At 41.5% G+C, this 18,121-nt stretch overlaps 1 protein-coding gene across 1 annotated transcript in view; it reads left to right on the plus strand.

The window, feature by feature from the left end:
* Positions 1-14,099, plus strand: part of UBXN4 (UBX domain protein 4) — a 41,151-nt gene extending 27,052 nt beyond the window's left edge. The window contains exons 9-13 of the mRNA XM_068131648.2: positions 2,702-2,829; positions 6,190-6,292; positions 8,785-8,916; positions 10,335-10,546; positions 10,911-14,099. Coding sequence (XP_067987749.2) covers positions 2,702-2,829; positions 6,190-6,292; positions 8,785-8,916; positions 10,335-10,546; positions 10,911-11,058 — 723 coding nt within the window. The 3' untranslated portion in view covers positions 11,059-14,099. The remainder of the gene's footprint in view (positions 1-2,701; positions 2,830-6,189; positions 6,293-8,784; positions 8,917-10,334; positions 10,547-10,910) is intronic.
* The last annotated feature ends 4,022 nt before the right edge of the window (positions 14,100-18,121 follow it).

Raw genomic sequence — 18,121 nt, forward strand, 5'->3', positions numbered from 1 at the left:
GTGGCTAGGTGGCGAGGCTGGTCGAGGCCGCCTCGGCCAGGCTGGGCCCATTTCGCAATTAAAAGCAGAGGTAAATTATAGTAGTCAATCTTCTACGGCCGTGAGTAAAAGCTGAATTATAGTCGTAAATTCATTCAAAAAGAACCCGGGCAACGCCGGATGCTTTCGGCTCGTGTGTGTATATATATATATTTTATATATAAAATACATACACAGACTTCAGTGGACAAACCATTAGGAACACCTTCCTAATATTGAGTTGCACCCCCTTTTGCCCTCATAACAGCCTCAATTTGACAGGGCATGGACTCTACAAGGTGTCAAAAGCAGTCCACAGGGATGTTGGCCCATGTTGACTCCAATGCTTCCCACAGTTGTCAAGTTGGTTGGTAGTGGATCTCTATTCCGAATAGCTCATTCTATCTCATCTCACAGATACTCAATTGGATTGAGATCTGGTGACTGGGCAGGCCACTGCAGTTAGCTGAATTCACCATCATGTTTGTGGAACCATTCCTGGACAATCCTAGAGCCTTGTGGCTTGGGGCATTATCCTGCTGAATAAATCCATTTGCAGATGGATACACTGCCATGAAGGGATGCACCTGATTGGCACTGATGTTCAGATATCCTGTGACATTCAAACGTTGCTCCACTTTTATCAAGGGGCCCAATGTGGGCCATGTAAACACACCCCACACCTTACACCACCACCAGCCTGCAATGTTGACACATGGCATGATGGATGCATGTACTCATGTGGTTTTCTCCATACCTTAGTCCTCCCATCAGTGTGAAACAGGAACCAGGATTCATCAGACCAGGCAATGTTTTTCCAGTCCTCCAGTGTCCAGTGTTTAAATTCCTTAGCCCCCCACTGCAACCGCAGGTTCTTGTTTTTTTGCTGAAAGAAGTGTAACTCGGTCGTCGGCTGCCATGCCCCATTGAATTAAAACTGCATTCTCTTATGGGTCTTCCGGCACCAATGTTGTACTGGACTGTCAGTTGGCTAACTGTAGCCCATCTGTTGCTCTGCACAATTTGTGTCAGCCTCCTTTGGCCAATTTCATCAATGAGCCGTTTTCGTCCACTGGCCTGCCGTTGACTGTATGTCCTTTGGATAGTGGACCATTTTTGATACACACTGGAAACTGTTGAGCATGAAAATCCCAGCAGCGTTGCAGTTCTTGATGCACTCAAAACCTCTGGACCTGACAGCTACTACCATACCCCGTTCAAAGGTATTTAAATATTTTGTCTTGCCCATTCACCCTCTGAATGGCACAGGCACACATACACAATCCATGTTTCAATCGTCTCGAGGTTTAAACATCCTTCTTTAACCTGTCTCCTCCCCTTCGTCTACACTGATTGAAGTACATTTAACAGGTGCAATCAGTAAGCCTTTCACACCTTTCACCTGGATTCACCTAATCAGTCTATTTCATGGAAAGAGCAGGTGGTGTGTGTGTGTGTGTGTGTGTGTGTGTGTGTGTGTGTGTGTGTGTGTGTGTGTGTGTGTGTGTGTGTGTGTGTGTGTGTGTGTGTGTGTGTGTGTGTGTGTGTGTGTCGTACTATAATAGAGCTGTGGTGTATGTATGTAGCCAAAACTCCAGGGATTGCATTTTTCATAACTTAAAATGAGAGCATGACGTTTTTTGGGAAATTATTTAATTTCAAATCTAATTACCTCTCCCACCGAAGGTGGATGTAGGTTGTTTTCACCCCTGCCTGTCTGCGAACAGGATATCTCAAAACGTTGTGGACGGATTCCAACGAAATTTGTAGAGGTTGGGCATGTGACGAGGACAAAATTATTAGATTTTGAAGATGATCCGGATCTGGATCCAAAAAATTAGAAGTGATTCTTAGCCATTGAGAGATAGGGGCTAAAAACTATACAAGAATATCTCAAAAAGTTGTGGACGGATTCATACAAAACTTGGTGGGCAGGTTGTGTGTTACAAGGAAGAATTCGATTTTAGTGAAGATCCAAATACGGATCCGGATACAATAATTTTTTTAATATATAAGTGATTCTTCATGAATGAGTGATATGGCCAAAAACGATGTTCAGCCTGATATTTAAAAAGTTGTGGACGACTAATGACAAAATTAGGTGGATGAGTTGATTTGGCGACAAAAACAAGCCAATTCGATTTTGGTTCAGGTCCGGATCCAGATCTGGCCTATCAGGGGGATACAAAACGTAAACAGTTCAGCCTGGCAGAGGTATGCTCTCTACGGAGTGCCATTCTAGTTAGATAATGCAATGATCACAGAACATTATATGAGCGGAAAGAGAATGTTTGTTGTTTATGGGGACTTCCTGTTTCTACTGCCCGCCGTAAATGGGCACTTCACCTGGTATATTTCATGGCACATCTTACCAAAATTTCTCTAAGGCTTTGTTTTTGAAAAGAAGATATTTAACAGTAATTTGTTGCAGTTTTATATGATGGGGATGGTGTTGACAATGGTTGATCCTGCTCACGATCATGAGTTGCTTGTGTATTATGTATTATTTGTATACAACAATGTGATGCTTGTTCAGTTGTAGAATGCTAAATACAACAAATTTTCTCACCCTAATGTTGAAAAAGTTTTTCAACCACAGTGGGAACTCAAGTGAAGCTCTTTCAGGCATGATCTTTTTTACAAAGCAAAGAGGGTTTTTTGGTCATCTGTGCACTATTTCTAGGATCGTGCAGAGCGTGCAGTGCGGTACGGCAGAGAGCGGGCAGAAGCAGATAAGGAGCGGACGGTAGCTCGGGCTATGCGCACAGCCGAAGAAGAGGAGCAACGGCTGCGAGCCCAACAGGAGCGCAAGTATGAACGTCATTTGGGAATGCAGCAGACTCGTGATTAATTTAAATCCAGTAATTTGAATTGAGCGTCATGTAAACCAGCCTCGTCGATTTTTAAAACCACCAATTTGGTGTGTATTTGTATGTATATAATTATATACGTATATACAGTAATATCCTGGTGTTGGCTTGTGGTTAGGGTGCCGGCTCAGGATCCTAGGATCCTGGGTTCGAATCCCGGTCGATCGCTGAATTAACACCAGGGGGGTTGACTCAGCCTGTTCATCCTTCCGAGGTCGGCAAATTGAGCACCAGTTCACTGGTAATTCCCTGTGTGTCGCAAGAGTCGACTAACAGGGTTGGCGGCAGGAAGAGCATCCGGCCGTAAAACATTGCTTCAAAAAGGGGACCATGGTGCCCGAAAAAGGCCAACCCCTGCTCTGCAGGGAAAAATGGCCTCGAAAGGTGGTTCTTTCTTTTCTTCTATACAGTAATATCCTGATTTACAAACCTCCGCTTTACAAATTTGTAACCTTGCAAAGTAAATGTTTTGATACCAATTTTTGGGGAAAATCGAAAGGTGGCTGATTGTAAAGTACTCCCCATGGGGAATAATATATGTTAATGATGATGTCATAGGTGCCTTCATTATGATGTCATACATCGACAAGTAGAACGCTTGATCCGATCAGTATGAAAATTCTTGAGCATGATCTATGCAAACATTGTATGGGAGAATTACAATTATGACGTCATCGGTCACTTGTTTCGACAGCCATATTTTTTTGAGCATAAAACCCTTCAAAACTCCTCTTCTCCAAAAAGTCTGAACGGATCAAGGCAAAACTTTACAAGCATGATCACCTATCCATGATGAATAAAAAGTTCCCCGGCCATAGCGTCATAAGTCACATGGTTTGGCAGCTATTATTTTTTTGAAGAATAAACCTTTAAAAACCAACTCCTCCAGAGCAGCTGGACAGGTTGAGTAGAAACTTCAAACACATTTTCCCCATGCTTTGGGGATACCATGGTGTCCACAAATTAATTAATAGGTCACATGGTCTGGCAGCCATATTGGATTGAATGAAAATCTTTAAAATATATATTTCTCTTGAACCGCTCCATCCATCGATGTGAAACTTTAAAATAATTATCTAGTTGTCAAGAGAAATACATGTTTAAAATTTCACCATGATCGGTTGCACAGTCGAACACACAGAATTTTTTTTATTGTTTGAAGAAACAACCCGATAATTTTGTCTTCTCCAGCTGTGTGACTTTTCAATATAACTATTAATAACGTACTGGTTGAACTCAGTGGCATCCTGTCTATTAATTATGTAGTCTTTTAATTACATACGATTGGAATGTACCTTTTGACCTTTTAGACTGTTGAGACCCCTTAAACCTTTGAAGACCCTTTAAGACTCCAAAGAACCTGAAGACCAGAGGACCCAAAAGACTCGAGGATCCCTCATATTTTACAGCATATCCCATAGGGCAATGCCGTCTGGAACAGCGTTTGTCTGTCCGTCCAATGTGTGTATGTATAGTTGCATCAACGGCTCAACTAACGTAGAGCATGTTGCGGCGGGAGGTTAAAATTCTGCAATGTACCGAAAGGTTTGAATTCCTGTGGAGACCTTCCGAATGATGGTGATATCATGCCCGTGCATGTGGGCTGAAAATCACGAGGACCTTGTAGCTTTTATAAAACCAAACATGTTTATTCCTGAACAACAAAGGCGGAAGAAAATGAATTCAATAACAACTATACTGTATATATAATGAGGTAAACAATGAGGTAAAATAAATCCTATATAAACTTAGGCGCCTTGTCTCTCAGACTTGTCTCTCAGTATGGGGCGAGGACTGGGTGACCTCTCTCAATAAAACTGGGTGACTTGTCTCTGTTGGAAGCGGGCGAGGGGAGGATGGGTGTGGAGCAGGCGATGAAATGGGCAGGGTGATGAGAAGACTGCAGGACGACGAAGAGATGATGAGGAGACGAGCAGGACGGATGAACAGGCAAGATGAGGAAGATGAAAACAGCAACAGGGCCAAGGCAGGCAGGATGATCTCCTTTTAGCTCTCATCACTCTCAATTATCCTCAGAACTCCCTCATTTTTTCTCACAAAGTGTGCTCTCCCCCGAACCATTCCTGCTCCTCCAGGCTCCTCCCCATCTCAGAACTCTCACAATCCTCTCAGAACTGTTCTCATGCAATCCTCCTTAATTCTCATGCAATCCTCCTCAACTCGCACATGGACCATACTATTCTATACAGCTCTATCTATTTTAACGTAATCTCCCACCGCTCCCCCCCTACACCCTCCATAAACGTAATAGTGTGTACTATGTCCCTTCCGCCGGCATTTTGCAGGTTTATTCCATTTAAAATTCATTTTCTCTGCAGCTATTGGTCCGATTGACACAAATTTTCACCATAGGAGCGCCTGCTGTAGATTTCTTAAATGATAGTTATGACGTCGTAGGTCACGTGGTACAGGAACCATCTTGGCAAGACAGAAAAACTTTGCACCTCTATATCTCCGAAACGGCTCTAAGGAAAAAATTGAAAGGTAGCTCATTGTAAAGTATTCCACATGGGGAATAACATGTGTTAATGATGATGTCATGGGTGCCTTAATTATGATGTCATAAATCGACAAGTAAAATGCTTGATCAGATCAGTATTGAATTTCTTGAGCGTGATCTAGGGATAAATTGGTCAAGAAAAAAAAAATTGACGTCATTTGTCACGTGGTTCGGCAGACATATTTTTTACGGCGTAGCCCAAAGGGCAATGCTGTCTGGAACAGCATTTGTCTGTCCATCTGGTGTATGTATGTATGTATGTTCCACACAAACGTTCACCAATCATAGCTGAGGATCTGGTCATATGACAGGGGGCAGCAGATCCTCCTCTCAGCAGATGAAAAGCCTGGTTATGCCGTTGTTAGACTATTGGTCCTGTTTTTTATCCATGGTCTAGGCTCGTGGAAGAGCTAGGACACAAAACAGATCAGGGCGCAACATAGCGAAGGGACCAGCAGGATAAAGGGGAAACGCTAATAGCAGGGCGGAGGTGGAAGATAGACGGAGACAGAAAAACAAAGGATGCAGGTAACAATGAGGTTTGGTGGAGACTGCAAGGGGTGGACAGGATGGATACATTAGCAAAAAATTAGGACAAAACTAGTTGGGGATGGGTTGGTTCGGTGACAAGAACAAGCCGATTAGATTTTGGTTCAGGTCTGGATCCAGATCCAGCCTATCAGTGGAATACAAAACACAAACTGTTCATCTGGCAGAGGTATGCGCTCTACTCTACCGAGTGCCGTTCTTTCTTCTGTAACCATTTTTATTCCTCCACAGTGCCTCAGCACGAATCCAGTTCCGCCTGCCAGATGGCTCTTCCATCACAAAGGAGTTCCCATCAGAAACAACTCTGGGAGCTGCTCGCCATTTTGTGGCTGAGGTGTGTCAGTACTCGAGTGTTTTATGTTCTCGCTAGGTATGGTATATTTAAAAATAAGGAAAAAGCCTTCAGTGAGGAAGTGAATAACGGTTTAATTAGTGATTTGTTCTTTTTTGGATGCCGCAATAGATGCATGCATTCATAGCATTTATGGGACGTTTGTTTTGTTTGCAGATATTTTATCATCACCACGAAAGGGATGCGAAAGTGTGTGTGTGTGTGTGTGTGTGTGTGTGTGTGTGTGTGTGTGTGTGTGTGTGTGTGTGTGTGTGTGTGTGTGTGTGTGCGCGCGCACGTGTGCGTTCGTCCATGCCGTAACTTCTTTTTTTTCCCCCCCATTTGAGCTATTTTCATAAATTTTTAAATTTTCACCATCAAATATTACGGAGAAAGCAAATTAATAATTTTGTCAAAAGTCAACCTAAAATCATAAATTTTCATCCAATTGACCTGAAATTTAAATTTGCCATTTGAGTTTTGTCATTAAATTTTCAACAAAGCTTTATCTTACGATAATTCACCAAATGTCCATCTGTCTGTTCGAAGGAACCGTAAAAACTGCTGAACCGATCGCAAAGATATTTTGGGTGGGTAATCCTGGGACCCCTGGGAGTAAAATAGGCTATTTAGTTTTCCCAATTTCAGCTTTGGTCTCCAGCATTCTCAGGTTTGGACTCCCGCATAACATTCGCGTTCGCATAACGTTCATTGTGACGATGTTCTCATTGTGACGATGTATGTGTTCACGGTAGTGTTTGACGTCACGGTGTGAACGTAATTTCGTAATGTTTTTCGTTTCATAATCCTTTAATGAACGTTTAATGTTTAATGAACGTTTAATGCCCTTCGATGTCCGGGGCCGCATGCGCGCTACACTGGACGGGCCCGTGTGTACCTTGCCCTTCGCCGTCAGGCTCGGGTAAACCGCTGAGCCCCATCCGTGATGGGGACTGGGGCTTGAGACAGTGTCCCACGAACGAGGAATTCCCAGGAAGCGCGAGTCATCAGCTCGCGTTGATTAAGTCCCTTCCCTTTGTACACACCGCCCGTCGCCGCACAAACATCACAATGAAACACAATCACAATTCACATATTCGTGCAATTCGAGAAAAGGAACTTTTATCAGCAATGTCATCTATCCTGAAGTTCTAAGCTGAAGAAGAGGTACAAAATCATTCAATTCTTTTCCCTAAAGAAAAGCGTACAGTTGATATCACGATTTGAAACACGATGGAATAATATTTACCGATATGAACAGTGATGTGGCTTTTATTGAAATTCTAAAGATACTGTTTTGATTTTGATGATTTACGTGTGATATGATTTGACGGATGTTTATATGAATCGTTGAAAAAAAAAAATTTCTGCCTTCAATTTCTGATATTTTGCCTTTTCATTTTGGCTTCCCAATTGAAGCCCCGCCCATAGGGCGGGTACCGTTGCTAGTTATGATAATATGGAGAAGACAAATTAATAATTTGGTCAAAAAAGTCAAAGGTCAGCGTCACATAAAATTGTCAATTTTCATCTGATTGGCCTGAAGTTTTAGGAATTTGCATATTGGGTTACTGAATTGGTTCACCAATCAAAAGCTACAAGCCCATTGTTTTTTAGATCCAAAGGTCAAGGTTGCGTAAAATCACCAATTTTTACCCGATTGACCTGATATTTAAATAATTTGCATATTGGGTCACTGAATTGGTTCACTAATCAAAATATATTTTTATATGAAAAGGTCAAAGGTCAAGGTTACATAAAATCGTCATTTTTCATCAAATTGATCTGAAATTTTAAGAATTTGCACATTGAGACACAGAATTGGCTCACCAATCAAAAGCAAGAAGCTTGTTTTTGTTTTTTTAGATCTAAAGCTGAAATGTCAAGGCTGCATAAAATAATCAACTTTCATTTTGTATTTCTTGTTCAACTGTTTTCATTTTTTCGACGGAAGAAGAAGAAGAAAAAGACGTCTGAATACAAACAGATGCAGACGGGCTTTGCATTTTCAGATTCTTTCTAATTTATTTTGGGCCGTTTTGCCCGAAAAAATATTGAGTTGATCATTAATATATTCCATTTGGTTTTGTGAAATTAGTTGTGTGAAAGATGTTGACTCTCCAAATGATGGCTTACCGGCCTGATGGTACATTCTCGAGCATGAGCTGTATTATACTATGAAATTATGTCGTATTTATAATCTGAGCAAACTTAACAAAACCTTCCTATTCTCACTTTCAAGATAAATGTGACTTTTTGATTCTTTTTTATTTTTTATTTTATTTTGATACAACATGTATCGCATTTGATTTTTGATTTTTTTTGGCTTTTTGATATCTTTTTGACCAAGCATTAATATATTTTGTTTTATTCAAAGTTGTGCAGCACTCCATGAAACACCTCAATTGTGCTTGTTCTTTTCGTTGTTTGAGCCATTTAATTGTGCAACTTCGCATCAGGAATGCTGAGCAACAGTTTGACTTTTGTCTTTTCAGGCTGCTGGAAATACGTTTGGCAATTTTACTTTGGCAATGACCTATCCACGGCGCAGATTCACCGACGCTGACCTCTCCAGTTCACTGCTGCACCTGGAACTTGTACCTACTGCTGTGCTTATTTTGCTACCGGTACGGAACATTGCTTGACCCCACCCGAGCCCCCTCTCTCTGCACAGCTTCCCTCACCTTGTGGTGCTCCCACACAGCCACCCACCTTTTATCCTTCCCTGCAGCATCAACCCTCAGTCTGCAATGCATATTCTGTGTGTCTAGCCTACCTGCCTTTTTTACTCCAAAGATCATGTTCACATTATTCATGTTTATTTGTACAAGGAGCGTATTTGTATAAAATTGTTTCAGGAATGGGGTATTCATTAGCACCCTCGAGCTATTTAAAAAATGAAGAAAAACATTACTTGTTATAAACTGATGTATACGCTTGTAATTTGACAGTTTCATTCATCTGGCATTGCTCGCTTCAGAAGTATAATCCAGAAATTTTCGATATCATACAGTTTTGGATCTTACTTAAATTGAACATTTTAGTGTCAAGTTTTTATTCCAAGAATGTCACAGCTTCAAAGAATTCCATGAAGGTTTGGTGCCCATGTATGGTGATGGTGCACCTTCATATTCTCCAGTAACTAAATATGCAGCTAACTTTTAGCATGGAGAGGAGTCCCTTTGAAGATAATCCCAGGGCAGGATAGCTGCCAGATGTGACAAATGCATAAACCGTTTCCCAGATTGAGGCATTAATCATGAAAGATCACTGTGTTGAGGTCAAAAAAAATTCAGAGACCTTGAAATTTCACAAGGAAGCATTTTATCCTCATCAATGAACATTATGGCATGTCAAAACTCTTGGCAAAATGGCTCTCCAGAAATCTCAGCTCTCTCAATTGACAGCAACATCTGGCATCATGTCACAGGCTTCGCAAACTGTTCAACGCCAATGCAGCCACCTCTCTCGCTTATCGTATAACTTGTGACGAAATGTTTCACGACTGGGATCCTGAAACCAAATTGCAATCCATGCAAGGGAAGCACAAGGCATCAACACCACACAGCTGATTCTTTGCCAGAAATATCTTAGACCTAATTTTCTTGGAGAATTCTTGTCGTCCCAAATTCTGTCCCTTTATCTTTATCACTCCCATTAACCTTGCTTGTTTTAGTGGTTCCTCCCCTCCTCCCTTTCCTCTTATCTTGTTCATTTATTCCCTTAATGCTTGTCCCAATGATGCTTGTCCCATGAGCTTCGCTCCTGTAAAGGTCAGAGGTCATGTCTGGTAAAATTGTGATACTTGAGAACAGCTAAAGGGATTTAAATCAAACCTGGTACAAGTATGTATAATGATGTAATAATGTGGGTGGAGGCATATCAGTCGACGTCGCGACGTTGAAGAGTGCCTTTCTAGTTTTGTTATATAACTGGCATTGACAGTTTGAAGAAGAGATGGAGTAAGTGTGTTGAAGTCAGGGGCATATAATTTACCTTTATCGGCTCTTTGTGAGGGTTTGTGATTTGTGCCTGTCCTCTTCAGGCGTCTCGGACATCTGCAGCAGTTGCACGTTCAGCCGTATCTTTTGGCATGGTGTGGACTCTTTTGGAATACGTGATGCAACCAATACGGGCCACCTGGAATTTTCTGAGTAACATGTTTTTTGCACCACCATCTCAAAGGGCCACCACCATACCTACTCCCACAGAGCCTGCTGGGCACAGCGAGTCACGTGTCCAACAGAACAGTGCCAGGTGAGGATTGGTTAGTCATTTTGAAGACCTTCACCGGTTCAGTCTGAAAAAAAAAAGTTTTTACGACAATAGCAAGGCTCGTGGAAGAAAGAGCAATGTTAAATTGGCAGTGGGGTAGTGGGGCAACAATTGGGCATAACTGGCAAAGGGGTTATCAAACAACAACGGTGTGTCACTTGTAAATGTCTGCAGCTGTGGAAGAACTGGGGTAGCATTTGAAACAGCAAAGGGCTTGCAAAGCAACGGGTGGTGGACAAATTTATATTTCGGCTTTGGCATCCTGGCTGGTGCATGCTCTGTAATGATTTTAGAAGTTCTGTTCTGACTTCTTTTCTTTCCTCTCGTCCTTGTCTTTCACATCTAGAGGTGAGGCGTTGCTTAGGCGGCGGGGACAGTTGAGCTCGACCACTTTTCGCCGCGATGGAAATGTATTCCGGCTAGGTTCACAGGGTGGTAATAACGAAGATGATGATAATAATACTTGGAATGGAAACTCAACACAGCAGATGTGAAAGAATCACCTCCAATGTGCCACTCCTCCCCAGCAAATCTTTCTTGCATGCTTTTACATTTTGATGCATCTTTCAAGGCATCGTCATGACGATCTATTCATTTACTTCAGATGCTGTATCTATTGGTTCCACAATGAGTGAAAAACATATTTTGAAAAAGGGGTTACATTTCGCACCCACCAGTGTAGTGGAGAAATGTTCCCCACGTATTTCATCAGCTTTTGCTACATTGCATCTCATCTTTGACACAGAGCAGAGCCCTTTCACAGCTCAGGATGACAATGGTGGCATTTTATTTAATATACTTTTTGTGGTGCTTTCTTAATTCCAACTTAGCTCACAGAACCTAAACAAATTGTTTAAATTGATTCTAGCTTTTGCACACTTTTTGTTGCATGCATCTGGAGTTTGGCTTTCGTTTTCCCTGGGACTCCCGATATTCCTGTTGGTTTCTGAGTGGTTGATCTCGGATGACTGTAACTGTTTGGAAATTTTCAAAAAAAAGTGCTCGAGAGCCTTTTCTATAAACAGAAGTGAAGTCGTGACCTCACAGCTTTGTACTCAAACCTCGCTCTGTCTTGTTTATCACATCACTGTGTACGAATGATCTTTCAATGCATGGCAAGAGGTATCCTCAGCCATGTATTTTTCATCAATTTTGTGATAACTGCTCATTGTTTAAGTAATTTGACCACCTCTAATATGCTGACCAATAGCAGACGGTTCTGCCTTAAATTGACACATGTAATTTGATGATAGGTTCTGCTAAAATGTGACTGCTTTCTCATGGCTGATGTGCTGAGCTGAGAAGGACTATTGTGGTGATGCAGCTGTAACCCTTTAAATGGCAAATTATGGAAAAGCCGGATTCAGCCACGAGAGCTCTCGCTGCACCACAGATGTTTAATACCATGAATTGTACATTATCGCAGTTTGAGATGGAAATAAAGTTATTTCCTTAAAAACGTTCCTTTAAAAAAACAAAAACCCTTTTGGATCCATGTATACCACATACCAGTTTGGGGAATGAAGTGCTGTTCTTCGGAACGCCTTCAAAAAGGTTGTTATTTAATGTGAACATTTTCAATCTACTGATATACAACACAAGGTTTCGTACTTATTACTGGGTCAATGCGAGCTTGTTAGTTTTGGATGAAAAAGTACCACGTCCAGTTTACATTCCGACTGAGTTCGTGGTTGAACATCTGATTGGCAGGAGAAAGTTGCTTTGTCTTTTGTTTTATTTAACCCTTCGTTAGTTCGGTGGGGCTTTCGACATGGATAGTAACATGCAAAAAGGGGTTTGAGATACACCGGTGCACTAACGGTTGAGGGGGTTACAGGGATGTTTGGGAGTGGGAGTTAGAGATGCTTAGTCTTAACACAGACCTTCCTCAACTCTGACAAAGCTGTGCAGTACCAGGAGAGTTCTGTTTTGGAACTGTTAATACATGTCATTTGGTTTGAATTTTGATTTGATTTGATCAAAAAATACTTGGGGGTGGGGAGCTGTTGGGAGATTCCAGTACTTGTCTTTTGGCAGGTCATGGATCATTTGAACACTACGGTTGTGTGTTCATCTCTGTCAACAGTGTAGCCTCATGGTGAGTCAAAGCCACATGATGGTATGATACCTGTTACAATGATTTATCAGTCTTTTGTTATCGTGGTTTTGATCACCACGTGCATTTTTAATGCGGTATCCTCTATAATTCCCCCATAATTTAAAGACTGCAAGTAGACATGAGCTTAGAATTGCATCTGAAATTTCATGCCAAGTCAATAGTTCCCACAATGCTCGGCAGAAAATGGGTGTTATCTGCAGTGCAGAAATATATTAGAATTTCATCTGAAAGCATTTTGGTTTTTTTCCCCAAAATACTTTGGAATTCAGAGGATTTACTTCCCCAAGCCCACCCACACCCCTCAGGCCATCTCTCCCCTCCCTTTTGACTGACTGCATTGCTTTTCAGTTTTTCTTCCCCTGCTTTCGCATCCAAATCCCCAAAAAACATTTTCGACTTTTACGTGGCAATCTGGTTCAACAACCATTTAAATGTAAACCCATCTTATGAGACAAATTAGAAATTTTTTGCTTTGTTTATTTCAATACATTGCTGATGCAGCACATCAATCAGCTGGAGCTGAGAGAAAATGATCATTATCTTTAGATTACATCGACAATATTTGACATTTCACGTTCCGAGTGGCGATCTGGCCAGAATTGGTTCTACCTTTGAAAGGCTTTTCAGACTTGTTGAGGTGAGAATGCCTCAAAGCTCTGTCGAGAGCATTGTTTGTGTGTGTGTGTGTGTGTGTGTGTGTGTGTGTGTGTGTGTGTGTGTGTGTGTGTGTGTGTGTGTGTGTGTGTGTGTGTGTGTGTGTGTGTGTGTGTGTGTGTGTGTGTGTGTGTGTGTGTGTGTGTGTGTGTGTGTTTTTGCCTTGCCTTTTCAATTGCATTGCAGTTTGATATTTGTACCTAACATGTTATAAGACAAAACATGTGTGATGAATATGAAACAAAACATGCAATGTATGTATGCTTTGTTAGTTGTGTTGCTTTTCAAATGATGGTTTTGGCTTTATGGCTTAATCTGCAACTGTTGTGATTCGTAGCAGTTGCTTTCTCCAGCTCCTGTTTGTGGGTTTTGGGAGTATCTGATTTGATTCTAAACATTTATTGTGCCTCACCGCACTCAGGTACGTTTTATAGCCAGCTCTTGGAGCTCATAAAGAGCTAACATCTTGCGGTGGTTTTATTGATGGTGGAGCCATCGATGTTGCATGTCTTGTCAACATTGATACGGAGTGGTGTGTTCCCAGAGCTGTAACCCCAAGCACCATGTTGATCTCCCTTGCTTTCTGATTTTGGATGTCTGCATTGGGATATTCTTGCAATAGAGTGACTGAACGGATTGTATTGACGTTTTTATATAACATGTATCACCAATTATTTGTGATGGATGTGTACTAAAGTGTAGTTTGAATCCAGAATGATTAAATAAAATGTGCTAGTGCAATAAAGTTTAATTTGCATTGTATTTGTGTGCAGAAACCATGTGATATATTGCTTCACGAGAATTACCGGTGCAGGAAATGTCTAAACTTGAAAGGGTTGTGTTGTTTGATCTGTTTCTTGTTTCTCCAACAGTGCTTTCAAAGATTATATTTGCTTTACTTTATTCAGCAGCCAGGTACATAATCATTCATTCAAAAATGGAAGAATATTTGACATCCCCCCGACCTCCTCCCCTCACCCTATTTTCCACCCTATACACATTCCCATTTGCTCTTATGCCCTCAAAACTTACTCAAGCAAAATAAAATGGCAAAATAAAAATAAAATAATTTTGGTATTAATTTTGTACACATGTAGTCATCCTGAAACGAACCTGAAATGAGCAGCTACACGTGTGAATGAATGAATGAATGAATGATCGTTTAAAGGCCATTTTTCCCCGCTATAGTGGGGGTTAGCCTTGCGGGCCCCATTACCTTAATGGTTCCCTGTTTGAGGCAATGTTTTTATGGCCGGATGCCCTTCCTGAAGCCAACCCTTAGTCACCTCTTACGATGCGCAGGGATATGGTGTACCTATTCTAAATCAGGGTACACGCCGGGATCATTCATCCCAGCAAGCTGGTACTCAATTTGCCGACCTCGGAAGAATGACGGGCTGAGTCGACCCCCCTGACGTTAATTCAGCGATTGACCGGGATTCAAACTCGGGATTCTAGGATCCCAAGCCTGCACCCTAACCGCTAAGTCAACACCAGGCTCGCAGCCACACGTATAGTCATCTTAATTGCCTGAATTTTTTTTATTCCTGTTTGGGGTTATGGGAATCAAAGTGAATGATTTCTTTTGAAACTGTCAGATTTTCGTGAAGTGTACTGTCGGTTTTTCAACTGAGATTATTTGAAAAGTTTCAATATATGTTGGTCATGTCAAAGATTTTTGAGAGGAGAGCCGATAGGAGCAGACCGAGCATCTACCAAGAACCGAAGAGGTTGTACGAGTATCTCCCAAAAATCTGTAGAGATTCTTCTATTGGAGAGTAGCAGAGCATCTGGCAAAACCCAAAGAGCTTGTCAATTGGAGTGTTGCAGAGCATCTTCCGAAAGTCGAAGGTTCTTCTCGAGAGGAGAGGAATGGAGCATCTCCCCCCTCCCCCAAAAAACGTAGGTTATCCTCTAGGAGAGAACCAGAGCTCGATCCAAGCGTTGGTATGCTTTGAGATACAACGCCCCTTGCTGGCACTAAATCGTATTTCTTTTGGCTATCTGACTGTTCTAATTTGAACCCAGAATATATACTGTACTTCAAAGCATGGGCTCATGAAAGATCTTGCTTTGAGGGGTTTCCCACTCCTTGGGTCCGAATCCCACTTGTCCCAGTTACCCGAACTGAATCCGACGAATCGCATCAAAGCGGTCGCGTCGGCCACTGAATTGGGTGCTCCAAGCTGGATTTGTGGGCCTGTTTGCCATGATGCCTTGCTCCAGTAGAACATGCGAGCCAATCAGTCGAAGTGCTAATTGGTGCTGTACGTCTGATCACTCGAATTGGTGATCCGAGTGAAATCGGCAGACACAGCCACGGTCTTGTACTGGGTGCTAATCGCCCAAACCCAATCTGTCCATCCTTTAATGGACGTATATCCCTCCTTTGACTAGAAACTGAGACACTTGAATTCACCCAGAGACAAAGTGGGTTTTATAAACTGTATTGAAGAACAGGGGGCAAGAATACAAATAGAAGAAGCAATACAATTAATGAATCCCCACTATCCATACATGCCCACGAGTCGTTGAACGAACGGAGATTTTTTATCTATTTAAACCTGAATTTCTGGGCCCATTGTACTCTGGGCCCATTCACCAGAGATGTCAACAAGCCACTTGAGCTAAGTCTGAAGTTTTTCAGGGCAAGTCTCAAGTCCTTAGGATCAAATCTCAAGTCATCGTAGTATGACTTCAACTTGTGTTAAGTCCTACATTTACAGTACAAACTAGCAAGGGATTAAGACACATGGCTTCATTTATTGCAATGGATGTTCTGAAAAGATGTTTCACTCAAGCTTTTATTTATCAACTTCATACTGGAAATTTTTTACTTTGTTCCCAGCAAAAAAAAAAAATTATGATAAATTATGATAAAATAAATTACAACCCCGCTAAAACTGCCACTTTATAACTGCTGTCAGAGATGACTGGGTACCCACGCCATCCTGCTTTGATACAACCCCGCTTTGTTACAACCCCACTTTCATCGGACATGTGTGAGACATAGCGTCCTCTTTATAAAACTGAATTCGGTATTGTACTTAAAATAAATAATTTTTTAATGAGGCTGTCCTCAGCGTATTTTGGGTCTTCAGAGTTCTCAGGGTCTTTTGGGTGTTCTGGCTCTTTTGGGTCCTTGTGGTCCTCTGGTTCTTCGTGGTATTTGAGGGTCTTTGGGGTATTCTGTGGTCTTAAGGGTCTTGGGGATCTTAAAGATTCTTCAAAGGTCAAATCGGTCTCAGCAGTCCAAAGGGTCGAAAGGTACGTTCCGATAGTACATAATTAATAGACAGGATGCCACTGACTTCAAACAGTACATAATTAGTAGATATACTGAAGAGTCACATGTGGCTGGAGAATATAATATTTTAGAGTTTCTTCCTCAAACAATAACAACTTCTGGCTGCCAGACCTAATGACCAATCATGTTGAAATTTCAAACACGTATTACACTTGAGGACTACTACATTACTTTGAAGTTTCACATCAATCGATGAAGCATTTCAAGAGATATAATTTTTTAACGTTTTTTGTTCAATCCAACATGGCCACCAAATCATGTGATCGATGAATCATTCAAGAACACCATGGTAGCCCCAAGGCATAGGGAACACGTGTGAAGTTCCCACTCGCTATGTTCAGCCGTTCTGGAAGAGTGGCTTTTTAAAGATTTATTTTTCAAAAAATTAATAGCTGCCAAAACATGTGACCGATGACATCATGGTCATGGAACTTTTTGTTTGACATGGGTATGTGTTCATGCCTGTAAAGTTTCTTCAAAACCCTACAGATCATGCCTGTAAAGTTTTGCCTCGATCTGTTCAGCTGTTTTGGAGAAGAATATATATTTAGTAGTTTTTAAGGCTTTTTTGTTAAAGAAAATATGGCGGCTGAACCACGTGACCGATGACGTCATTTTTTCTTTCTTTTCTCCACAAATTTATCCTGAGACAACACAAGAAATTTCCTCCTGATCTGATGAAATGTTGTACTTGTCAAATGATGACATCATCATTAACATGTGTTATTTCCCATAGAGTAGGGGTTCCCAACCTGGGGTGCCCGCACCCCAGGGGGTGCGAGATGGAATATCTGGGGGTGTGACAAAGAGTGGCTTGTGCCCTTGTCGTGGTGTGTCACGAGTCATCACTCGGCCATCTGCCAGTGTGCCTTTTGAACATGACATAAAACTTTTAAGTCTTTTTTCTCTCTCTCTCTCTCTCTCTCTGTGTCTCTGTCTCTCTGTCTCTGTCTCTCCCATCTTTTACACTGCAAGAAAAAAAAAAAAAAAAAGGATGGGAGATCAACCAAGGATGTTGTCATTAAACGCGTGCTTCGTTGAATGGTGACATGAGGTAAATGCTCAAATTTTCTTCAAATTAAATTTTGCCCACTCAATAATTTCTGCTGGAGACCTGAAGATTTCAGAAGAATGGATCATGAATCCATATTCCTACAATATGGAGAAAATGTCAAATGATGAAGAACTGAAGGAAGACCTTATTGATTTGCGTACAAATCGAGCTCTTGAAATGTAATTTGAAAGCAAGACTTTGGAGGAGTTTTGGTGTGCAGCACTGGATATGCTCCCAAGACTTGGTGGAAAAGCACTCCGTGTCTTCATGATTCCATTTGCAACGACATACCTGTGTGAATCTGGATTCGGTTCTCTTTTGTCAATCAAGACAAAATCTCGGAATCGTCTGAATCCACAGGCAGACCTGCGGATCGCAGTCTGCAAGAAAGTTCCACGTTTTGACAAAATCATGAAAGAGAAG

This window comes from Myxine glutinosa, chromosome 1, assembly GCF_964187855.1.
Source record: "Myxine glutinosa chromosome 1, kmMyxGlut1.1, whole genome shotgun sequence".
NCBI lineage: Eukaryota > Metazoa > Chordata > Myxini > Myxiniformes > Myxinidae > Myxine > Myxine glutinosa.